Source organism: Megalops cyprinoides, chromosome 15 (genome assembly GCF_013368585.1).
Source record: "Megalops cyprinoides isolate fMegCyp1 chromosome 15, fMegCyp1.pri, whole genome shotgun sequence".
In the NCBI taxonomy this organism is placed as follows: Eukaryota; Metazoa; Chordata; class Actinopteri; order Elopiformes; family Megalopidae; genus Megalops; species Megalops cyprinoides.
Genome location: NC_050597.1, coordinates 20,121,067 through 20,147,171, shown reverse-complemented (window position 1 = coordinate 20,147,171; position 26,105 = coordinate 20,121,067). Strand labels below are relative to the sequence as shown.

Genomic DNA, 26,105 nt, shown 5'->3' with positions numbered 1-26,105 from the left:
TCTCAGGTTCCTGGGCATGACTGAACACGTCTCCATGACATCAGTAGAGACGTGGAATGTGAAAACTTATACACACACACATTTGTGCACATTTTTGATATTAGAAAGGATATTTAAAGATGGTATTAAATATGCAATTGTTAAGTACAGAAATTAATTGAACACAGCATGTTTTTTTCCTCAGAATAAGTGGCAAAAATGTTTCTGCAACTGATAACTGATCTTGGGTTCCCAAATTTCTTATGTTGTCTCCTTTTATACCTCTGGAGACATTTGGATGCCTCTGTATAGCTGTAGAAGCTTCCATTTAGTTTCCAAAAAGCAATATATTGGTGTAGATCAGATTTTGTTCAAGATTATTCTTAGGCCTTCAGAACTGTGACCCTTGACTTGAAACTGTGAAAATGAAAACTGTGACTTTACTCTGTGTAGTGCTATTAACTATTACAGTTGAAAAAATACAGAAAAAGTGATTCAATGTGTATTTTTTCTCTGTTATGTAAGGATTTCCCATTTAATCGGGGCTATGAATATATATACACCAAACATTTTTAATCAGAGATACAGGTCTGTGTCTGGATATATGGATTCAGTCTGAAGTTTCCGTGGGATTCCTCAGACTTTCTCAAACAAAATAAGGGAGTTATTATGCATTGTTTTTAAGGGAAAGACGCAGACACACAGATCATTTTCCATCTTTAATTTTGCATGAGTGTCAAAAAATCAACACTTTCAGAGAACATTTTTAATTGGTACTGCAAAAAAACACTTGAATTATTTTAATACTTTCGTTTATCTTTTGAATTGAAATCTTTTCCTTACGTGAGCTGTGTGGAAACTAAATTTAGTCTAGATGAAGTAACAGAATAGCAGTGGCCATCTGCAGACTTTATTTTCTGTCCATCATATATTAATATCCAGTATTTCATTTAAAATACAACTTATGACGGGACAAAGTAACTGGATAGACAAAAAATCTCCTATGCATGAAAGGGATTAGCGGACTACAAAAGTACAGTATTTCAATTTTAACTTAACATTCACATTTATATATATATAAAATTCATACGAAGCCAGGATCTTTCAAATACCCACTAAAAAATATTTTTTCTGTTACCTCCACTGAAAGATCATTTTAAATTACAATAAACAGAGAGGATTATTTATTATTATCATTATTATTAATTTTATTATTTCTTTCTTACTGTTTTTGTTCTCTTTTTTTAAAAACATTTTATTCATTTTTAAAAACATAAGTCAATAAATTAACATGCTACCTCTTTCCCTGAAGGCCAATACTCCAATGCGTGATTGAGTGACAGGAAGACAGGTGTGGGAGAGAGGTGGGGGCGGGGTCAACACCTGGGCAGAACCTCATCTGCCCAGAGGAGGGGGTAGGAAGGAGGGGGAGGGGGGGGGAATTATTTCTGGAATCCATACAAAAAATAATTCACTGTAAATATATAATATATATTTATACATATTTGAATATATTTACAAATATACCCAGCACTATATACCGTGTGTTATTTGACTCCATAATAATAATCGTGTGGGCTTATCGAAAAAGAAAAGTAACAATATTACAAAATAAACAAGAGGCAGTGTCTGTGCTCTTCTCCTGCTTCTTTTCTCAGTTTGTTTCCTACTTTTCGTCCTTGTGTCCCTTGCTTCGCTCTTCCCTCGGGAAAAAAAAGTCTCGGAATGCCAGCCAGCGGAATGACGGAAATCACAGAAAAAAAAAAAATACAAAACAAAACAAGAACGACAACAGAGCATGTAAGAGGTGGGGCGTCCCGGGATTGGCCGTTCAGTCAGATGAGTGGAACAGGGACCGTCCTCTTCTTAAGAGCTTGGATTCACACGCATGTGTGTCTGTGTGCGTGTGTGTGTGTGCATGTGTGTGACTCTGTGTGTGCATGTGTGCGTGTGAGTATGTGTGTGTGTGTGTGTGTGTGTGTGTGTATTCCGCACACACCTCAGTACAGTTCCAACAGCAGCGATGCTACCAGTCTGCCCTCCCCACCCCCTGGGTCCTTAAGTCCACTGCGAGCCAGGGAAGGTGGTGGGGGGGGAGGCAGGAGGGGGTGGGGGCTAGTTGCCGGGGCGGCAAGAGGAAGGAAGGGAGGGCCGGGCGTGGGGGGGTGGGGAGGGGGCGGGGCGTGTGACTGCGTTCCTGCCCCTCATGTTTTGACCCCTCCGTTGATATGCTGATACTTGGGGAGGCAGGGCTCGTCCGGCAGGGGATCATGGGAGAACACGGAGTCGTCGCCGGAGGAACAGGAGCTCCGCGTATCGGGAAAACTGGGAGAGTACTGCTCTGCGGGGGCACACAGGTCCAGGTACTCCTGCAGAGAGAGAGGGGGGGGGGGGCCAGAGGTTAGAATGTCACACAAGCAGCCACACAACCTCCTGAAGAAGAGTGGGAAACTGTGTGCCTCTATCCTTATCCTTATACAAGCGGTATGTTCACAAAAGCCACATTATACATGATCCATACAGACTTATACAAATGGGTAATGTCAGAGAAAAAATACCTGGGTCCCTAGAAAAACATTTCCAAAAAATAATACTTAATACTACATGTATCAACAACTGCGGGGAACTTTCCGCCACAGTGCAGTTATGGCAGGCCTGACCTAGTTGCTGCAGTTTCTGCACAAAGTGGTTCAGTGTGTTTTGGGGGGAGGAGGGGGGGAAGAGCCCCACACACAAACCAACGCTGTCCAAACAGAACGTTAGACTCTGGACACCACGGGGCCCGATGCCGCCACACGGGTACGCTTTCTGTCAGTCTCAACGCAAAGGAAAATAAACTTGACATGTGAAACTGGAACCGAGAATTTCAGCGCAATGAGACAGCTGGAAAATCGCTGTAAAAATATGCCACAACTCTGGCGGGCCTTTCCTGCATGCAAAAAAAGAAGTAATAAATAAATAAAAATGTTTGGCTTTAAAAGAAAAAAAAAAGAACGTAATGAAATTGCGACCTTAACCAGCATTCATGCAGCCGTTTGTGTTTTTTTTCTTTGTCTATTTGATTTTTTTTTTTTTTAATAGCCGTTATTGAAATATTTCTGAGAGGAGGAAGAAGAAAGTTTTTGGTTTCTAAAACGAGTGCTGGCTCCCATTTTCCAGCTCAACACAAGCCGGCTCACATTACTGAAGACCTCCACATCTGTGAGCAGTTTGGGGGAAAAAAAAACAAAAACTTTATTACATTTCAAAAGTTCAAATTCAAAGTACGGCTTTTGGCATAATCTATAGAGTTTCACTTTAACCCTCGACAAGTCCTGATAGATTTCTGCAGCAGCTGGTCAGACGGATACCACAGGTGACGGTTCGAGACGGTTCGACGGTTCGAGACACAAACGCAGTAGTGAAATAATGCCTTTAGTAACACAGCAATGGCAACATCAAATCTCAGAGTCTTGCCCAACAAGACAGCCCTGAGACTGATGTGAAGAGAGAACACACCTCCTTGAGACTACTAATGTTGCACGTGCACCCCCGTGCGCACACACACACACACACACACACACACACACACACACACACACATACACACACACACACGCACACACACGCACACACACACACATACACACACACACACACGCACACACACACACACACACACACACACACACACACACACGTATGCATATATACATGAACACACCTCAACACAACACAAAATGGCTCCTCAACATCAGAATGCTGAAACCATTTTAAAATAAAAAAATAAAAAAACTTTCAGATGACTAAGATATTTTGTAGCCAGGCAGTAGACCCTGCTCTTTCTTTCCTTTCCAGAAGGGCTACATGATTAAGTATATAATTAGGGCTTACAGCAGTATACCTTCAAGCTTGGCACTATGTGAGGGCTGGTACTTGTTTGAGTATGTGCTATGTCGTAAAGCATTTTGTTCAAACCTGACCCTCAAACAATGTTATGTTAAAGAAAAAGCTCATATGTTCTCCCCTGGCAAGGGCATATGTGCTGTGCTAAAAATCAGCCACAGGTACATGTAACACTCGTGAGGTTTGCTGACATTATTCTTTAGAAAAAAGTGATGTATCAGAGCAGGAACCAAACAAAAATCACCATAACCATAACAATGATGCTAACAGATGACAAAAATATCTATGAGCAAAGTAACTGAACTACAAAGACATGAAGTTACTCTCAACAGACAGTACATTAACTGCACTGACTTTAGACCAGCGAGACTTTGGCCAAAGAAACAGCTGAGTGTGTATGTGTACTTGTGTGCAGAGAAGTGACTTTGGATTGAGTATAGACAGCAAGTCTGAATAAGAGTGACTCTGATTTTGAGTATTAGCAGAGTGTATGAATCAGTGTAGCTCTGTTTTGAGTGTAGATTGTGTGTGTGAACAGGAGTAATTCTAGTTTGAGTACAAGGTTGTTTGTGAATGGGAGTGATCCTAGTTTGAGTACAAGGTTGTGTGAGTGGGAGTGATTCTGGTTTGAGTGCCTGCTTTGTGAGTGGGCGTGACTCTGGTGTGTATCCTCACCTCATTGGTGGCCAAGGTGAGGATGCGATCCAAGTCCTCCACCAGCTGTTTAAAGGTGGGCCTGTGGGATGAAATAGCATGCCAACAGTCCTTCATCATCATGTACCTGTGGGAGAGAGGAGGAAAGGGTTACAGCTCTGACCCATCTGATGTTCACAGCAAATCCTGCATGTACCAGCGGTAGCTAGTCTATTAGTGGTCAGGCTTAACAACAGCATCCCCATTGTCATGTTCTTCAGGAGAGGGGTATCCTATTATCGATCTGTTCCATTCAAAGCAAACTCCTCCTGCCACGCAGGTGAAAGGTGTGCCAAGAGCACCAATCAGGATTTAGCAGTCATCCTTTTACTGAACTGCTTTACATGTCACTGTTACACAAGTCCTACTGAAGAGAAAGGGTGAACAAGACATCATGTATGATTCTTACTTTTAACTTCGTGAAACTTTGTAGTATCATCTACCAAAAAAGTATGCGTCACAACTAGTTGCAGACAGTTTGCATGGGTATACTTTGGATTCAATACCATCTTCTCTTCCCTATTTAAAAATGGCTTCAAGACCCTTGTGACCAGCTGTCAATAAAGACTGAGATGAAAAAGGCCCTTTCTCCCTGGCATTCAGAGTAGCTCATAGCCTAAACATTTCATGGCTCCGGGTTTCATTCTGTGGTGCTGACCCGCTAATGTCAGACATGCACGCCCTCTGTTTTTACACGTGCTGTAGTTCTCCTTACAGCAAACCGTCGCCCCAACCCCCCCCCCCCGTTCAGCGGCCCGTGCGGCACGAGAGTGCTCTCTCTTACAGTACCAGAGCGCACTAACAGGCCTCTGTCAGGCCTCCTGTTCTGTGGTGAATGGAGAGAGGACACAGTGAATACGGGCATTGATATTGGTCTCCAGCACAGCTGCCTGCGTCCGGAACATCTGGAGCGAATGGACGCGCGGGGACCGGACACTGAAAGGGTAACAGATCTGATGAGATCCCCCCGAGAGGCCCCGGCTGTGTTTAGCGCCCCTCACTGGCTGCTCCTGGACCGTCTTTACCCCCCACACTCTGGCCTGTGTTTGGGGTGGGAGGGGAGATTTATGTATAGGGAAACAGGGGTTGTGTGTGTGTATATGGGAGGGGGGGGGTTCCTTACAGCTCATTGGTGCAGTTGCCTGGCTTGTCCATTCGATGACCCTCCTTCAGCAGCTTAAAGAGCTCCTCCACTGGGATCCCGGGGTACGGAGAGCCCCCCAACGTGAAGATCTCCCACATGAGCACCCCAAAGGACCAGCTGAAGACACAGAGAAACAACAAGACAGTCAGTCATCACAGTCCTTATAAACTTATCTGTATTTGCCTCACACTAACACCACACACACACAGTCAGGTATCACAATAACAGTGCGAGGCACAGAGTTAGGCTTTTCAGACATGCCACTGAGACACACTGGGACAGCATTGTGGCATAGTGGTAAGGAGCAGGGCTTGTAACCAAAAAGTTGCTGGTTCATTCCCCTGCTAGGGCACTGCTGTTGTACCCTTAGGCAAGGTATTTAACTCACAATTGCCTTAGTAAATATCCAGCTGTATAAATGGGCAAATTGTAACCTACAGTACAGAGGTTGCTCTGGATAGGAGTGTCTGCAAAATGACAATAATGTCATTGCTCACCCTTTATCCTGGTTGATTTACATCACATCAGTCTCACGTTTTACATCACGCACCTCCCTTGCCTTTTTAATGGCGCAAATCCACATTCTTTGCCTGACTTAACTCCCTCCGCCCAAACACTTTAAACGCATACTGCTGCTCTCATGCACTGGGAGCAGTGTGAATAAAGGGAAACAGTGCTGCTCCCCAGGGACAGATACAGCCGCAGTGCTGCCGCGCTGAAGCCCCCACCGCGCCGCTCAGCCCACCCGTCTGAGAATGCAGCGCATCTCCTCTCACAGAAGCGACCAGACGTGCGAGCGGCAGCAGCAGGCCTCCTCAGAGGGGAGACGTCCACCCGCCGAGCTCCAGGTCCACGGTTTCAAATTCCTTTCCCGTCTGGGCGCTCCTCCATTCATAGAAAGAGGCACAGGCCGGCCCCTCTGGGTTACAGGGGAGGCCCGTTCAGGAAGGCGTGCGGGGAGGGAGCCGGGAGGTGGGCGGGAACAGCAGCTCACCCGCGGCCGGTCGACAGGGCCTCGCTCTGGCCTCTCCGGCCGCCCACGGCACCAGGCCACTCTGACAGATGTCCACACGGCCGCCCCGCCCCCCTTATCAAAGCCAGCTTTTGTCTGCTCGCTGACCACCACACTGTCCCGCCATTGTCCTCACCCACACAAACACAAACAGCGGACAGCTGAGCCCCCGGGGGGAAGTGGCCGATCTATTGACACTACTGATACACAGAGACCAACACAACACTACTGCCAACAAAGAGCAATGCAATACTACTGATACACACAGACCAGCACAACACTACTGCCAACAAAGACCAATGCAATACTACTGATACACACAGACCAGCACAACACTACTGCCAACAAAGACCAATGCAATACTACTGATACACACAGACCAACACAACACTACTGCCAACAAAGACTAATGCAATACTGCTGATACACACAGACCAGCACAACACTACTGCCAACAAAGACCAATGCAATACTACTGATACACACAGACCAACACAACACTACTGCCAACAAAGACCAATGCAATACTACTGATACACACAGACCAGCACAACACTACTGCCAACAAAGACCAATGCAATACTACTGATACACACAGACCAACACAACACTACTGCCAAATAAAGACCAATGCAATACTACTGATACACACAGACCAACACAACACTACTGCCAAATAAAGACCAATGCAATACTACTGATACACACAGACCAGCACAACGCTACTGCCAAATAAAGACCAATGCAGCACTGCTGATGCATGTAGAAAGTTATACTCACATGGAAAAAAACAATGTTTCTGACCAATACACACAAACCAAATCAAAGTTACTGACATGTAAGAACCAAAGTAACCATACTGTCACATACCAGCCAACACAACCCTACTGACACTCACAGACCAGCACGGGGTTACAGACTGATTTTGTCTATTGATATACTGAACACAATCAAACAAGTTTTTTTTCCTTCTACCTTTTAGTATAACTCTTTCCATTTGTTTTGGTATATTTATTACCTGTGTGTTCTATCACTGGTTCTAGCGCATAACACAAACAAAAGCTCAGTCCCTCCCACACACACACACGCACACACACACGCACACACACACACGCACACACACACACGCACACACACACGCACGCACACGCACACACACACACACACACACACACACACACACACACGCACGCACACACACACGCACGCACACACACACACACACACACACACACACGCACGCACGCACGCACGCACACACACACACACACACACACACACACACATACATTCACACCCCTGATCACAGTGCTATGGCTATGGTAGACACTGCATACAGCCCAATCTATGCCCGAGGCTGTGGAGGCCAACGATTTTTTCAGGAAAGTGAAAGTCAGAAATGACAACCAATGACTTCACAAATGCAAAGATTTCACCTGTTTAGAAGGCAGTGCACATCAAAGGCAGAATTTTTTTAAAAAGTCAGCAGAACAACACATTCCTGTTCATTTTTGTATCTCTGATTTTGACCTTTAACTGATTTACATACCTTTCTTATTTATCAATACCTAATATCATGACTAAAATAAACAGCAATCTACAAACTATCTTTGTTCACTAAAACACCTTAAGGTAAGAACAAGACCAAACGGCAGGTGACTTCTTCAAAGCGATAGGTAAATACAAGTGAATCTCTTCAATCAAACCAAAATCATGTCAGATTTCCGCTTATCTACTGAAGAAAGTAAAAAAAGAGAAAAAGACTGGCAGCAGGGATCTCACACCCATTCTGCATACCCTCTCCTCCAGACACAGTGTCGCAGTCCTGGGGAGGCATCTGGACCCCCCCCCCCCCCCCCCCCGCCAATCCCCCAAAACCCCACATAACCACGGGTCTGTCACGCAGGGCTATGACTCACAGGCCCCACCTCTAACAGGACCTTGAATGTCGCCTTGTTCATCTAACCAGCCTTGTGGGAATGCCTCTTTAAACCTACTCAGTCATCTAATCTGATTTCATTTATAGATCGTTTCGGCTTTCAGCGATATTTCAATGCAAATCCGACCCCCGGAGGCTTTTACAGAAAAGCCAATTACTAAATGTGAGAGATGAAATGTAATTACTGACTGCGAGAGACAAAGGGACCCTCAGTGTATTTAACCACAAACATGCCCCCGAGCGCTGTCTCCACATTGATTAGGGCTGCACTGTCCAGCACGAAGACCAGGCAGACACGCAACCCCCCCACACACACACACACACACACACACACACACACACACACACACACACACACAAACACAAACACAGGCACACAGACACACAGCCACACACAGACAGAGACACACACAGGCACACAGCACACAGAATAGACACACGCACACCCGTGGTTCCCACGGGCCAGCATTGCATGCCACTTATCTAATTGCTACGCACAGTTTTCAGCAAAAGCATGAGACACAAACTTCAAACAGTGCTGTCAGTCACCGAGAAAATCCGACACAAATGAGCATACGCCGCTCTCCTCTTCCTGCATCCCCTTTTCCATACAAAAAAGGCTGGTATTCTCAGTTAGATGACTTATTAGTGAAAAGGTACAAAACAAGAAACAGAATGTGCTGTGAGGTTGAAGGAACCTGCTGGCAGGCAGCATGAGAAGGTGGGGGGATGGTGGGGGGGGGGGGGGGGGCACAACATTGTTTTCCTCAGACATTTGTAAAGAACATGGGAGGGGGGCACTTCCGCCCGTGTGAGCTCCCTGTACCCGTCTTTGAAGCCGGGTAGATTAGTAACACGGCATTGGCTGCAAGTCTAGCATGAAATCCTCACTTTCAGTACAGACTGGCCAGGACCCCCCCAACACGCACAGGCAAAACAGCTCCCATTACGCCATCACTGGCAGCCAGGAGCCTGGGGGGGTTCAGGCACTTCACCAATAGGCTTCATCACTCAGACACACACACTGAACCACGATGGTGGGAGTGACCTGGGATTCGGCTCAGACTTCCCCACACAATTCCAGAACATACCTCTCTGTTCTATAGAAGAGGATAGAAAACTGGCTCAAAACTAAAAGATGGTGACCAAAATACCAAACAATTCTCTGGTGAGGGGACTGTAGTCCTGCTGGATAATTTAGGGATCTAGATGTAAGAAGCAAAAGATCAAACACTCCAAGTCATATATTAAAAATCATTCATTCTTCTGATGTAGTCCAGGCAGTGGCAAAACTGGGTAGCATTAGCAGCAGGTCTTGCAGTTGCAGTAACACACAGGAGAACCGGAGTCAAACGACAACATTCTCAGTTCCTGGATGATAATTGCTACGTATGCGTCAAGAGTGCAAAAAATGTTACGTGTGTACACGTATGTCTGCGGGGTCAGTGCACTTACACGTCACTCTGGTGAGTGTAAACCCGGTCGAAGAGCGCCTCTGGAGCCATCCACTTCACTGGCAGACGACCCTAAGGACAGAGGACAGAGGCCAGAGGTCAGAGGTCACAAGTCTATATTAAACCACCCACCTTAAAGAGTCCCTTGAGTCATTCTGTTTTCCTCGCACAGTATCAATACTTTACTAGTGTCCATGTTAATTTGAATAAACTCCTGATTAACATGGAGTTTCATTAGCCTCTAGGAAAATGCCAATAAGAATTTAAAAATTAAACCCAGGAGTAGCAACCGCTTGGTATGTTCTTGCATTGGACTTCCCCAAGGAGTTATAACACATCCCAAGCAACAATAAATGCAAAGATTTATGGTTAAAGGCAAATATGTTTCCCTGTTTTTTTCCAGGAAGAATGTCTGCAGTCAGCACTTATAGCATAAATCTGATTTTGCATCATTGTTGAAAGGGAGAGATAAAAATAATAAAAGAGAGGGACACCAAAATAGATAGAACAAGATAAAACAGGGAAATGTGGATTTAAATGAACAGTGCTCTCATATGAGTATAAGACATTTTAAATCCAGTCCACCCAGTTTATTCAAGGCTTATTTTTCCACATCGGTGTGAATTCTCTGCCTCCTTCGGATTGTATTTATTTTTGTTTCGGGACAGGCTGCCAGCTGGAAGGAGCTCACACGGATAATCTAATCAGCACTCTTCTGAGTCTCCTCCATCATCGTTACCCTCCTCTCCACTCAGCATTGCACCGTGCCATCGTGCTTACAGACAGGCACTACCTGGGCAGCAACCCCAGGTCCTGACACCCAGCCCCACTCCATCTCTACTGTGTGTTTGCGCCTCTGAATGGACAGGTTAAAGAAAGACATGTCGTGCAAGCTGAAAAGTGTCACTTCGCTGTTTCAACTGGCCACCTTCGAAAGTTGCCAAGAAAACCCCTAGAAAAGGGCAGAGCAGGGGAGAGATGGAGAGAGAAGGAACTCACGTTTGTCGTCTTTTTGTAATAATCAATATTGTGGACGTCCCTGGCCAGGCCAAAGTCAGCGATCTTCATGACGTTGCTCTCTGTAACCAGTACATTCCTGGCGGCCAGGTCCCTGTGAATACACTGAGTAGAGAGAGACAGAGGCAGAGAAGCAAAGAAGAACAAAGTGAGGAATATAAATAAGAGAATGATAAGGCAGAAAGAAGGAGGAGGAAAAAAGAAACAGAACTGTTACTCTAATCTCATCGCAGCTTTTTTTTCTGGTAAATATGAAGAAATATCCTGAATGGAGAAACCAAACTCTAGCCCCATTCTCTGTCTGTTTATCTAAAGCCTTTCCACCCGGTAAGGACACACAAACACACACTGTGAGATACACACCACAAAACAATGCATTGAAAAGATCTAACAGTGCCCACACAAACCATATGAAAAATAAACACAACAACAAAGGCTGGAATGAAGTTTCTCATGTCAGTGAGAGAGAGCTAAAGAAAAAAATCCATGTGTACGTGCATGTATGCATGCTTGTGACATTCCTATTTTATGTGAGGAACACACACAGACACAGATGTGCACACACACAAACACACAGACACACACACAAACGTGTCACTGTGCTGAGGGACAAATAGTCCTAGAGCAGGTACCTTCTGTGAGGCCAGGTACTCCATCCCCCGAGCCACCTGGTAGGTACAGGACACCAGGTCCTTGAAGGTGAGCTGCTCGTCGGACACACGGGCGATGTCATACGAGTACTCCATACCTGGCGGCCGCCGAGCGCGCAGGTATTCCCGCAGGTTGCCCTTAGAGGCATACTCCACGATAACGTACAGGGGACCTGCCAGGACAATGAGCACATGATCAGAGACCACGCCCCAACAACAGTGTCCACACTGCACAGATTCATCTTTCATTCATCTTTCATTCATCTCCCATTTTGGCTCTACAAGTAACTTGGCCCCTCTGTAACTCATTTACACAGTTAAATTTGGGTAGTAGAGGTAAAGTACTTTGCTCATGGACAAAACACAGCACCTTAACCACCTGAAACAAGAGTACATTTCCCAGAGGGCTGTAGGAGGAATGGCTCTTCCCAAGGCTTAATTAACTACCCGAAATTCATGTGGATCACGTGTCCAAAGGTTCTCTGGCCTTTAATGAGATGCTAATTTAAAAAAATGACAGGAATTTATTCCCCCCACCCCCACCCTGGCCCCAGTCCATAAAATTCACTCTGCTAATAAAAGCTGTGCTAACCCGCTCTCCTCTCCCCTGCTGGTGCAGAGAGCTACAGCGACCTTTTGCCTGAAAACAGCATCGTCCTGCTGACTGTTTCAACCCACGCACCCTCCAGCTCCAAAACAGAGCAGGGAAAGCCTCCGCACCCCCCGGCATCTGGGCCACCCTCCTGCCCCAGACTCACCGTCCTGCGTGCACGCCCCCAGCAGGTTGATGATGTTCTTGTGCTTCCCGATGATCTTCATCATCTCCATTTCAGACACCAAGTCAGACAGGTCCTTCTCCGTCGCATCGTCTAGGAGACATGGGAGAGGCGGAGGGAAGTCAGGACAGAGACAAAAAGAAAAATTCCACAGCTCCCACCACCACCACCACCCCCACCCCCCCACATACTCTGACAGTCAAACCACTTCCCTCGATTGCTGTAATTAAGTGAAGCTCTCAGACAATGCGGTGTAGCGTTACAGGGCCAGTTTTTTTCCCTTCTCCCCTCCTCTTCTTCTTTTCATTTCTTTAAAGAGACTACAGAAACTTCCTTTCAGGCCTGGCAGCGCTGAGCGCGTTTGTTCAAATTGGGGGTAATTACTCTCTGCGCTGTCTCCCCTTTTTTCATTAGCGCTCGCTGACTGCTCTCGCCGCAGCCACACCGCCATCGCATCGCTCAAATTCCTCTCCTCGCTTCCCCGCTCTGCTCCTCCTTTGTTTTGATGTGAGTTTCTCCTTTTTTTCCCCTTTTCTGATGGGGGTACTCTGTCCTATAAGGCCTGGCCCCAGCCTCCCTCCCTCCCTCTCCCCCCCTGGCTCTGAGTGCTCTTTGTGCAGGTGGCGAGAGGGCCCGGTGCAGCTGGTGCGGCCGGGGTCAGGCATGCCGGAGCCCCTGGTCCTCCTCTGCAGGCTTCATTCAGCACCAGGAAATAATGACAACCAGCAGCCCGACTGCCTGACTGACAGCCTCGCAGGAATCCCGGGACATCCACACCGGGGTCCAGGGCGCCGGGGGGGGGGGGGGGGGGGGGGGACTGTTTTTAACAGGATCTGACCCTTATTGATGCTGACGTTTCGGGACAGCCTGTGTATCCATTTGCAGGAGTCGCTTTCAAATGACAAATTCAATCATCGGGTTGCTCGACTGGGAGCAGCCAGAGTCTTCAGCAGGCTATCGCTAAGTGGCTTAATAAACAAACTGCACCAGCACTCAGTGATTCCTCTGTACACAGTCAGCAGTCACCTGAAGGGAGCATACATGTGCTAACATAACAGAGTTCCTGAGGAGAAGCTATTTCTTTGGGTCCTTACTGCCTTAAAATTGCGCTTACCTTTCAGCATCTTCACAGCCACCGTCACCGCCTCCTTGGGCTTGTCCTTGTCGATGCCGACTGCCTCCGCCATGACCACCTGCCCGAAACAGCCCTCTCCCAGTGGCTTCCCCAGCGTCAGCCTGCAGGGGGTGAGCAGAGCGTCACAGTTAAAACCATACTCACACCATACACCCCTTTCTCTCTCTCTCTCTGTCCTCTTATCCCTGTGAGTTTGTGGTTCAGGCACCGGGCCACGGGTTCATACTTTCTGTCTCTCTCGCCTTCTCTCTCTGACTGAGTCAGAGTATTTTATTGGCGTGGCCGCCACAGGCTTTGCCAAGGCGATAATGACAATTATCACCCGATTACAGAGCTTCAGTGAGCACAAGAAGAAGAGCTTCTTTACACAGCCCTGTCTGCTCTGCCCTTAAGCATTAAGCAGATAGCATTTTCTACAGCAGCTCTAACTTACATTATTACACAGTAGAAGTCCAAAGTGGGCCATTTAAGAGCACCAGTTCTGCTTTGCTCAAGGGGAGGAGAGCTGTGCCCCGGCTGAGGTTTGAACCTGCAGCACTCCGCTCTGCTTCAGTTCCCCAAGCGTACAACTCTCTGTCCTGTTCAGACTTGTCTGTCTGCGTGTGCTTTTTGTATTAATCCCACCTCTCCACTTCCCTCAGACAGCTTAAGACTCCTCCATTCACTTGTGTTTCATATTCCACTCAACTTTACAGTTGAAAATGTTACATGCAAGCTAAATCCGTGATACATGACCAAAGCACAACTATTGTTACCATTATAATTATAATTGGTGTATATCCGGAAAATGTAAAAACACAGCGCTTAACACAAACAGTGAAAAAGTGAATACCATGCAAAGCATAGCGCAACTTAATGCAACGTGGCGCCACCTCAGCCAGACTGTTTCAAAAACGCAGGGCGAGAAATCAAAATGTAATCTTTCTCTTGGAACTGAGATAATTATGTCATTATCTTGGAAATATTGCTCTGGGGGGGCCTTACGGGCTGCTCACATTCGTCTTAATGTGCTGCGTTTGAGAAGTGGGTCAGAGTGCTCACCCCCTGCTCCCTGCCAGACGCTCGCAATGTTACTCAAGTTCACACCGCAACTCGCTGACCCCTGGCCTTCTGCTGCCCCTTGGCTGGAGTATGATTGGCAGGGGTTGGCCCCTCCCCCAGGCGGTGGCCCCGCCTGTCTCCCGGCTGTGTAAACATTCACACCAGCGGCAGGGGCCCCTAGCCAGCCCGCCCCGTGCTAACACAATCCACACTCTGTCCCCACACGTCCCCGCTGCCCCTCTCTCAATAGCACCCTTTCACCAAGCCAGCCAGAGATAAGCAATGTTATTTTTTTTCGTCCTCCCTTTTCATTTTTTCTCCCCGCACCCTCCACAAACGTTAGCATTCCAGAATTTTCCACATTTCCAGCAATGCCCCGGAGGCAGGCGGCAATGACAAGCGAGGGATAGAGTGTGTGTGAGTGAGAGGAGGAGGAGGAGGGGGTGGAGCTGAGAGAGAGAGATAAGCAATAAGGGGATAAAGGTACGAGAGCGTGTTTTAGCACAAAGGCCCTGACTGAGCGTGCTCGTAAAGGTGAAGCCATCTGTAGACCTGCTGCCACGTTCCATGTGATTTGTGTCATGCTTCCCCGTCCAAAAACGGTGTCCTGAAGTGACGCTCCCACTGAGAGCGTGTCGCGTCCAAAATCACGGGCATTCTTATTTACAGCAGATCAACAATCAGCCCCGCAGATCTGACCCTCCGGACTCGTGCGTGCGTTTGAACGTCACGGCCTTTCGGTTTCCAAACACGCTCAAGCACCTTGTGGCCGCCGCACAAAGATTGACTGCGTCTTCTTTCACACTGAGCTGCCAATGGCCGCAGGAATAAGCCTCGCTGCAGAGAGCGGGTCCCGTGAGGGAACTCAGGATTTTCCACACCAGGGCGGAAATGACTTTAACTACATCGTTAAATCTGCGCTCACGCTATTGCTAAACGCTGAGGCCTAAGCACATTATTTCCCGCGCGAGTGTGGCGGTGACACATTTTACAGCCTTTCAGGCTTTCTCCAGGCTTTGCCGAAAATGACCCCGGTATGCGTAAACACCTAAATAAAACTCTGCGTTCTACAGACCCTGTGTTCCGCGACCCTTCAGCTCTGTCTGAAATACGCCGTGCAGTTCGAGCAAGTGCATTCTGGGTGAAACCATCGTTCAGTCCCCGACTCCTGGCCTGGCTTAGAGAATGAGTCATAGCTTGGTCAGGGCAGGGACCAAAAAAACAATGGTAAAAGCCAAATAATTTCTATTAATTAGCAATTAGCTGAGTAACACTTCAGATTGGAGCCTGGAAAACATACTTATGAGTGCTTAATGGCTTGGAATGGAATGGCAAAGCTGTAATGGAGCTGAACAGCCCAGTGCTGTACTGTACCGGTGAATGATTCATTGCACTTTATCAAGGCATGAGAAATTAATCATTACTGCTGAATTACCCTGCAGGAGCGTGCTGAATTACATGGTGGCTACCAGAGCCAGCACCACTGTATATTACACTTACTGCACCACAGCCAGGCATTGTTGAGGACTCAGGTAATGCACTGCTCTTTTCTCCAGGGTATGAGGGCCTACAGTGTATACACCCTGAATGTACAAATGTATAATGCAGTTCCCAAACCACCAGCTCAGTACAAACCTGGCATAACCGAATGCCAGTGTCTGAAAAGCAACTCCTTCCTAACACGCACTGACCAAGTGCTGCTGTAACTTCTCGCTGCTGAGAAAATAACTTTGCAGCTTGGGGAACTCGTCTCTACCTCACGGCACTGATGTAGACATTGGTAGGGATGTAAACTGTGAGGAAGCTGAGAGAGGAAGGCCGCGAGGACGTTGCGGGAACGTTGTCGGAACGTGGCGGCGGCGCCCACTTACTTGTCCCGGGAGAACTCCCAGCGCGGGTCCTGCGGGAGGTCGTACTCAGGGATGGCCTCTTCCTGGGTGGACGAGCGGCGTGTGGTGATGCGCACCAGCGGCGTGCTGGAGCTCATGGACGAGCTGGAGTCCGATGACACCTGCAGCACCAGAGAGACGCGGCTGATCACCTCGAACCCGCGCATGCAGGGGGAGCTACCGCCTGCCTCGCACTTGTGCTACATATTAATGTGCTAATGGAACATTCTGGTTTTTTGCTCTTAACTGATTTAAAGAGAGTTAAGATGTGCATTATGTCAAGTGAGGAATTACTTGATATTTTTGTAAGATTTAAAAGCTTGATTACAAAGGATTACTGCAGAATACATTTTTACATGTGTCTATACAAATACATCCTCTCTTGAATTTTAAAATAGAAGGAAATAAAGATGAAAGCAGAGATATTTATTCTCATTCCTCTTTCTCACAATGGAATCTGACCTTACCTTGATTCAGGTATCTGCCACACCCACAGGCTTGTAACCTGACACCTTTCTGTACCTACTGAGCATTTTTTTCCACTCCAAAGTAAAGTATTAATCATAGATCAGGTAGAGATTAGACGTATCGGTAAAACACGCTTTCAGAAGCCATCCTGGTCATCACCCTTTCTGAACGCCTCATTCAAGGCGATCTATCGTAGTCATGTCATGAGGCTTAAGTTTTATGGCAAATAACAGTGAGCCAGTCCAAAAGGTGTCCACTTTGACACATTACTACAGCTTAACATGTAAGAATATACATCTATATCTAGATACAGCAGTCACTGTGTGTCAGCTCACTTTCTGTTTTTTCCAGACGTGAGTTATGGCCAAAAAAATCCTGGCTGTAAATAGAGGGACATCAAGTGATTCTATTCCTCTGCAGGCTGAATGATCCTCAATCTTCTTGTTCGTTGAACAGAAAAATTAATCTAAGGGGGTCAGGGCCTTCTGTACTAAGATCTCAACTCCTTCATTCAACCTGCTCTGTGGGTGCCTCTGTGTGTGTGTGTGTGTGCACCCGGTGTCTGGAATGCTGCAGGTGTGTGAGTGTGGATGTGCGTTTGTGTATAAGGTTCTGTGAACTCGCTATCTACTTTCTGTTACCTGGCGGCGCAGGGGGATCTGTTTGCTAAGCTTGTGCACGGCCGGCTGGCTGCTGAAGTCGGGCTTCTTGGCCGTGGTCCTCATGCGGCAGACCACCACGATGACCACCATGCAGGCGATGAGGAACACTCCAATGCAGTAGATGGCGATCTCCACGTAGTCCGGGGGCATCAAGGGAGTGCCAGTGTCCGTGTCGGCTGAGGGGGGTTGGGGTGACGGTTACTGGGGTCAGAGAAACACCGTCCCTCCCAAACACACTTCACCAAACAGCTCCACTACACATCAGCCCCATCACACCTACCCATCTACGCTCAGTAGTAGAAACACACACATAGACATACATGCACATAATATAACACCCACCCTCCCACTACTTCCCTCACCCACACAACCACTTCCTCTCCTGACTATCACTGCAAAGACTACACAGGAACTGGAAATGACTGAAAAGAAAGGGTAAACAGTCTGTTGGTACCAACATCTTGAACAAGTAAAGAGGCACTCTGCGTGTGGGAGCTGTGTGTCCCTGTCACTGGGCTCTGTGTCACTTAGCACGCACACACACACACACACACACACACACACACACACACACATATACACGCACGCACACACACACACACAAACAAACAAGGATAAACACAACTAGCCTTAAACCACAAACAAGGGAATGGTGCCACTTGTGGCTGAAGTCCCTTAAAAATGTTTTGAAGTGGATCCTTACAGAAATTGTGCACGACCACACCAGGCTCCAACACAAAGAATGCATAACCCTCTCTTATTTTGCATCAATGAGGGGGAAAAACTGTGCGGACACCAGGTCATAGGTGTCATACCACAAACTCATCAGAGGAATATGCTGACTGCCTTTCATTGGAAAATAAAAGATCAGTTTGTATTCGGGGGGAAAGCTGTCCTTTTGATTAACTGATTGCATGACCCACTTCTAAAGTGACAAACTGTTTACAGTTCATAGTCTGAAGAGAACGGAGAACACATAGCCAGACTTGATGCACTTCTATGCTCAAACAGCTAAACCTAAACCAGCAAAATACACAGTTTTGCCTTAAGAGGACTTAGGCGTGCAGATTAGAAACTTCATATAGCTTTTGGCATAAGGTGTGATAATTCCTATTTAAAAATGAACGTGTGTGGCTGAGTTCAAAAGGCAAGACGTAGTGCAACGTTGCGCAATCATTCTTATGGGATGTGAACTCCGTAGCTGGTGTTTGTGGATAGTAATTAAAATGCATCTGGACTTCACTTCCCATGAGAACCTTGCTACATCTCATGCAACATTTTGTCAGCTGAACTGGATCACTGGGTGCATAAAAACTGCTGCCACAGACATCTTTATGAATGAACGTTTCTGTTCTGGTCACTGTCACAGAGTCTTCTCAGCTAAACCCAAAGCCCAAACGTTAAATCACCGATTGGGAAACGCTCGCAAGTTCCTTTGAGTAAAATCCATCAGTAATGCAGTGTGTCACGCTCCATTTGCCACAGAGCACACAGCCCCCCACGCAGGCACACACACATGAACACACAAACACTCACACGGAAGGGGCATGAACACAACCCCATCAATCAGTGCAATTACCATGCAGATGACCTCAGCAATCGCACACACAAATGGGAGTTAAATAACTGAGAAAGTGAAGCAGAGGAGAGTCCTAGCATTGAGGCTAGGACTTCCTTTTTGTTCCACTTTGTAGAAAAAAAAAAGACAAGTTATCTGACAGGGCAAGGCCAGAGGTGACGGTCATTCTTCCGAAAAACGGAGAATGACGTCAGGTCTTCTGAGCATGGCCTAGGACCATGCTGCTGTCGTAGACAGAGAAAGAGAGACAGATGCCACGGTTTGCCAAGTTTTTTTTTTTTTAAGCATGCACTCAGAACACGCAGAGCCAAAATATAAAGTACCAACAGACTTCCCCTGAAGAGTGAGACAGAGATAGAGAGAAAAGAAAAAGAGAGAGCTTCCAGCCTTTCGTGCCAAAAGTCACTTGAACCTTTCAGAGCCCTTGACAGGACTTCCATTTATAGGTTATAATAAGCTTGGTGACACCGAGTCACAACCCCTGGAGTGTTTTCAATGATACACAATCTTTTGAGAATGTTCTGGAATCAGTGGAAAGCAGGTAGCATTTGCTGCAATTCCATCTTTTTTTTTTGGAATTTCTAAAAAAAAGTTGTGAATAAAAATATTGAGGGTCAAGTATCTTTTGGACATGAAAAGCAGGGATTCACTCCCTTTTAAAATCATCATGGTTACAGTAATTTCATAACTCACACCACCAACAACAGTGTTAGGTTTAAAGAGAATTTCACAGAAAAAAACAGCAGTATATACGGATATATACCTGGAAGCACCGTCAACCAAGCAGTGTGAAAGGAGATCCCAATAGAATTACCCGCCAAGCACGTGTACTCCCCAGCATCATCGAAAGTAACATTGGGCAAGTAGAGAACTTCAATCTCCTTATCCGTGGTGTTAACACCTGCGGTCTGGGAGAGGGAGGGAAAGATGGAAAGGGAGAAGGAGGGAGGGTAAGGGAGGAGGGGGGGAAGGGGAGAGGTGGCAGGAGCGAGTGATGGAGGGAAGAAAAGAGAGAGGGGGGGAACGGAGTAAGTAAAAGAATATTAAAGGGAGAAGAAGCAAGAAGAAAGGAGGGAGAGCATGTGTCCAAGAAAGGGACAGAAAGAGGGAAAGAGAGAGGGGACAGAGAAGAAGAACAGTAGAGAATCACAAGGAGAATGACAGAAGTAGAAGGGGAAAGCAGTACAAAAGAGACCAAAAAGCAGAGGAGAGAGAGGAGACAGGGATGGGGGGGGGGGATAAAGAGGGAGGAAGGGGAAAGGGAGGAGAGGAGAGGAAGAAGAAGACAGAGAGATAATGAGACCCACAAAACCAAAGGAAAAGCTGGGTGTGACGTCCACCGTCAGGGGTTGGCTGTCCCATCTAGAGAGAGTGTAGATGGGAACTGAGGCCAACTTTGGGGGAAGGGTCCCCCAAATCAGTGCACACAGACACACCCCCCACAAAAACCGCCCAAAGGTACGAGATAAATGAAACGGGGTAAAAACAGAAAAACCACGGCTCCGTCCCGACACCAACCGAGCCCCGCTCACCACTCCATATCAGGCCTCTTCATGCACACAGAACCACCAGGGAAAGACAGCATGGAGCACACCTCTGCAGCAGGGCCCCGCCCAACCCTGCCACGCCCTTCTCAGCCAGAAAACACTGAGGGGGGACAGCAGACACAGAGGGACACTCTCAACCCACACAGGCCACACACATGGACACACTTACACATACAGGTAATGTCTTACAAACACAGTCACATGGGGACACACAGGGACACGCACACTCACTTACACTCACACACACACACAGACACATGGGCCCTTGGGCGTAAGCACAATGACTGACAGACACGTAGACGGGAACATGGGGGAGAACAGAGACAACCAAAAGGGGGAGACATGAGAAGGGAGGGCGAGGTGAGGGCGGGGGCAAGCAGGCCACAGGATGTTTCCATGGCAACTGTCAGTACACCAGCTGAATGGTGAAAGTGACAGGGCGAGCAGACACGGGTCCAGAGGCCATAGGAACCAGAACCACCACAGCACACCAGCCCAGCACCCCCAGCCAGTGACAGGCCCGGAAGGGAGGGAAAAAAAAACGGGCCAGGTCAACAGGTCACAGGTCAGAGGTCGGAGGGGGTGCTGCTCTTTACCTGTCACGGTCAGCCACCCGGACTGGTTCACCTCCCCAATATAATTGGAGACTTTACAAATATACTCCCCAGCGTCGGCCTCTGTGACATTCCGCAGGGTCAGAACCTCCACGTCAGAGCTGTTTATGCCCGACCGCTGGAGTCCAGACCAAAAAAAAAAACACAGGGAAAAAAACCAAGAGGGAGAACAGTACAATCGGGTTATAATCGGCCTTGTTCACACGAAATGTTCTGATAAATTCTGTTTGTTCAGAAGGGGGAGTAAGAGGAGGGGTCCCACCACCGACAGAAAAAATAAAATGTGGTAAAAAAAAAAAATAACGATGAATATGCAGTAAAAATGTATCTGAAAAATAATCTCTCAATGTTTTCCTCAGAGAAAAAAGGGGTCAGGAGAAACTATACAACAACTATACAACAAATCATCTTTAGTTAGAATTTCTCACAAGTGAGAAAATGACTGTGTGATTCAAATTACAAACACACATCAGAGTTTACACTGACCTCGACCGCTATGATGGAACAAAAACAGAAAGAAACCCACTACGTACCAATAACAAAACTGGTCAAATGCTGTGAAATTGCACCAACCAAAAGTTTCAAACTATTTCCTCAGGATGTGAGAGATATTAATGTTGATATACATACTAATACATTCCTTCTTCCCTTTTTCATTATTTTTAATATAAGTTTGTACTAGGTTTGTTGATTTATATGACTGTAAATCTTCTGCATATGAAGCTTTCTGTTCCCCAGAAAAACAACACTGGTCAACGACAGTAAACATGCACTTATAAAATGCAATCGTGGACTGAGAAAAGGGCAGAAACTGTTATCAAACTAAAGCAGCCAACCAGATATGCTCTGGCTAAATGTCCTCCCGTTACCACTCTGGCGTAGGGCGGGATCACGGTTACGGGGTGCTCTGCGATTGGCTGCTGGGCGTCTCGGAGGAGGGAGGTCTCCACATGGCTTACCTTGAGCACGCGGACGTAGGGGAGCCCGTCGGGGCCGTAGCGGCTGCCATTCTTCTGGATGTGCTGGAGCCACTGGATGTGGGGTTGAGCGTCGCTGTACACCTTGCAGACGAAGCGGGCGTCCTCGCCCACGCGCACCGTGGTGTTGGCCGGGAGGCCCGCCTGGAGGATGGGCCGGTGGGGTGACCGCTCTGAGAGGAGAGAGGAGGGGCGGAAGGGACCATCATGCTGCAGTTTCCGCGCTTTCAGCAAAACACATTCCCCAAGAGTGACTACCCACATTAATGTTGAACAGACGGAATACAAACCGTTTTTTTATATGAGGGAATAATATATGAGGGAAAAGGCAAAACGCTGAAGAGCAACATCAAGCCTCGTCCCAGAACTGTGATCCTCAGGCTGTAACTAATGCTTCTTACACTGCTGTCCCATAAATGACTACAGACAAAAGCCCAAAAGACTAAAAGAGAGCACGAAAACCATCCTTTATCTTTAAAATGAGCAGCACAGCACAGGAGTACTCGTAAAGAGGCAGCAGATTGGATGGAGAGCATCTGTCATCTCTGCATTTCTGATTCCGTACCAAGAAAAACAGTCAAAGATTAAGAAATAAATAGAAACAAAAACAGAAGCTGCTTGACACGATGCCCATTTGGAGTCTGTTTCCTCTGTACTGCAGCAGCAGAATGTAGACTTGGTCATTAGTAACCGATTTACTGTGAACAGCCTCTATATCTGCAAGAATGTTAGTCTTTTATCACACGGCAGTTTCACAAAGCTTTCAAACATAAAATCCATCCTCAAAATGTATTTTTGAAATTAAGTTCTTTGTTGTTTTTTTTTTCAGGGCAACACATCTGTGCAGTTCAGAGTTAATTAAACAAACGCTTCAATTAAAAAAGTCTTGAATCAGACTTGAATGCCAACCCCCCCCCCCCCCCCCCCCCACCCCAACAATCCCCCACATTCTTTTTCTAGCAAACAGTTTGTCCGTGAATCCAAACAGAACAGGGACAATGCAGCCTTTCACACGCTGGCAGTGTCCATCTCCTTAACAATCACTCACCTACCCCCCCCCATTGTGTGATGTCACTCTGCCCCTCAATCCACACACAGACACACACACACAGACACACACACACACTGGACTGACTCTCTCATACAGGGGTCTGTGGTGGGGGGAGATGGGGGAGGATAAGAAAGAAAGATTGGGGGGGGGGGGGGGGTGGAAGGGAGGTGGAGAGGGGCTGGGAAAATAGTGAAGAGAAAGAAAAGAGAACGTAACAGATGGAGGGTGAAAAGAAAGAGAGGAAAAGAAAAGAAAAAAAGGGAGTGAATAAAGGGGAAAGGTGGTAGAAGCCCGGGAGATCACTGTCCTTAAGTGTAAGGGACTGTCCGTGTGTTTAGCCCACGGTATCTGTGTCTCTGCCTGCCTGTGACGGCAAAGACCACATCCCCACCCACACATACACTCGCTCACACACAACAAATGTACAAGCAATACACACGCTAGCAGCACAGCACGACAGGAACACTCCTCTTTCTACTCTCTCCCCTTCCCTCTCTGCCTCACACACACACAAAAACACACACTTGTTCATGCAGGAATGTATACACAGAAAAAAGGAAAAGGCGTGACCAGGTACCAAGTTATTCAATTAAATAGCAAATAAGATGCCAGCTCATTATCACTCACAAAAACCATTAAAGCAAATAGTCCAAATCAGCTCTGATGTGTCCAGTGGCTGCTTATTGCAATGAGACTGAAGTACAGTCAGAGAGAGAGATGGAGAGTGTGAACAAATGTACTTGCACACATGCATGTGTATCAATTATTGTAGTGCATGTTTATAATGGAAATTGCCACAGACAGACCCACGTGTGTGCTTGTGTGTGAGAGTGTGTGTGCACATGTCTGTGGTGTAAACCAGTCATCTCTCAGTCTCTGTAAATCACCACGTGAAAGCAGCCATGGGCAGTCAGGCGGAACTCTCATAGTCTGCAGTGCCAAAGACACAGAGCAGGACACCGGATCCTGTAGCAGACTATACAGCAGGGCACACACACACACACACACACACACACACAGACGTTCAGATACAGCCACAATAGCATCACGGACATTACCATTCCATTAACCATTAGCCACTCTTAAAGCTAATCCCACACTGTCAGGCTGGACTCTGCACACACATCACAGCTACAACAAAGAGAGATGTCTGGCGCTCCTCTCTGCCCCACCCCCTGACCCAGTAAAAGGAGGGTGAACCACTTTAAAGTTTCATTACCTAAAAATCAAAGGGAAAGTCGTTTATGGGTTACCGTGACCAGAATCCACTCATCCAAGTCAAATCACAATCAATCCGTCAATTTAGTCATTAGCGAGGTATTTGTGTCTGCTGCAGGAGAGAGCGGGACAGACAATCTGTGGTGTCCAAGCGGGACCGGTGGACTCTGGGTAACCTGGCAGCCTGGCACAGCCAACCCCAGGGGTCAGGACAGGGGACGGGTGTTTGTACAGGCTCTCTGGTGCGAGGCGATAGGGGAGACAAGGGGAGCGAGTTTGTGATTAAAGGGAGCGTATGCAGAGGTCAGGACGAGGAGAGGGAAGAGTTAAAACTAGTTCTGGAATATGGAGGCACGGCTTTGCCGATGTACCAACTGTCCCCGTGTCCTACTCTGAGTCTTTTGGGGGGAATCTAAGCACCTGCAGAACTGCTCTCAGTGCACGACAGTATATTCCTTCATAGCTAATTCAGAACCAGAAAATCATTAGTGTTCCAGGCCGCTCTCTGTATGACTGTCTGTGGCTTTTGATCGCTCCCTCTCGCTCTGTCTCTCTAAAATGAAATGAGTGCAGGGAGGTGGTGGGAGTGGGGGAGGAGGTAGTGTAGACTGGAGCCAGGCAGAAAAGGGGTTTATGGCTCTGCTATAAAAACAACAGAACAAAAAGAGGTAAAAGGGTAAAAGAGAGCTTTACTTAATCCCAGAGCAGGGGTCTGACTATGGGAAAGGCCAGTGTGCGGGAATGCCGGAAGGGGGGTTCGTTTGAAGTGATATGGGAGGGTTGGAATGACCCATCTGGGTAAACAATGAGGATCCCGATTTCTGTCTCGAACCAGAGGCTGACCTGCAAACCATCCCGACCTGATGACCTCCATCGCCACAGAGACCCAGTCTAAACCGAAATGGACTTACAGAAGCTGGCAAGAGTGAGGGTGGGGCTACTCTCTTGGCATTCCCGTAGCAACTGACTTCCTTGTTCCCTCCGGCAGCCTCCATGTGGCGCTCACGTGCATCGTGATTCCGATTGGACCACACAATAGGATGGGAAATCTGTGTTGCCTAGCCATGACCCTGGGACACTGTGCTCGACTTGAAGCCCTGAACCCTGCTCACGCTGTTCCAAACCACAGCAAAGCCAATACTTCCTTCAGCTTGGTTGCCACAATATTGGCATGTTCTACTCCTAGCATCTGACTACTCCAACTAAATCCAATGGGGCAGCAGTGTAGCACTGTGGTAAGGAGCAGGGCTCATAACCAAAAGGTTGCTGGTTCAATTCCCCGCTGGGGTACTGCTGCTGTATCCTTAGGCAAGGTACTTAACACACAGTTGTCTCAGTAAAATTGAAATTTAAGTCACTTTGGATAAAAGTGTCT

At 47.2% G+C, this 26,105-nt stretch overlaps 1 protein-coding gene across 6 annotated transcripts in view; it reads right to left on the bottom strand.

Moving 5' to 3' along the window:
* Positions 1–1,467: 1,467 nt before the first annotated feature.
* The window catches only part of fgfr2 (fibroblast growth factor receptor 2), a 46,719-nt gene continuing 22,081 nt past the window's right edge, over positions 1,468–26,105 (bottom strand). For 3 of the 6 annotated variants that reach the window (XM_036547017.1, XM_036547021.1, XM_036547022.1), the window contains 12 exons: positions 22,444–22,634; positions 20,087–20,231; positions 17,718–17,920; positions 16,597–16,736; positions 13,664–13,785; positions 12,532–12,642; positions 11,756–11,946; positions 11,106–11,228; positions 10,108–10,178; positions 5,681–5,818; positions 4,540–4,645; positions 1,468–2,348 (listed from right to left, as the gene is read on the bottom strand). In XM_036547017.1, the coding sequence (XP_036402910.1) occupies positions 2,184–2,348; positions 4,540–4,645; positions 5,681–5,818; positions 10,108–10,178; positions 11,106–11,228; positions 11,756–11,946; positions 12,532–12,642; positions 13,664–13,785; positions 16,597–16,736; positions 17,718–17,920; positions 20,087–20,231; positions 22,444–22,634 (1,706 nt within the window). In that variant the 3' untranslated portion in view covers positions 1,468–2,183. Of the gene's footprint in view, positions 2,349–4,539; positions 4,646–5,680; positions 5,819–10,107; positions 10,179–11,105; positions 11,229–11,755; positions 11,947–12,531; positions 12,643–13,663; positions 13,786–16,596; positions 16,737–17,717; positions 17,921–20,086; positions 20,232–21,466; positions 21,603–22,443; positions 22,635–26,105 lie in introns of all 6 variants that reach the window. The other 3 variants (XM_036547019.1, XM_036547020.1, XM_036547018.1) reach the window with 3 other exon arrangements.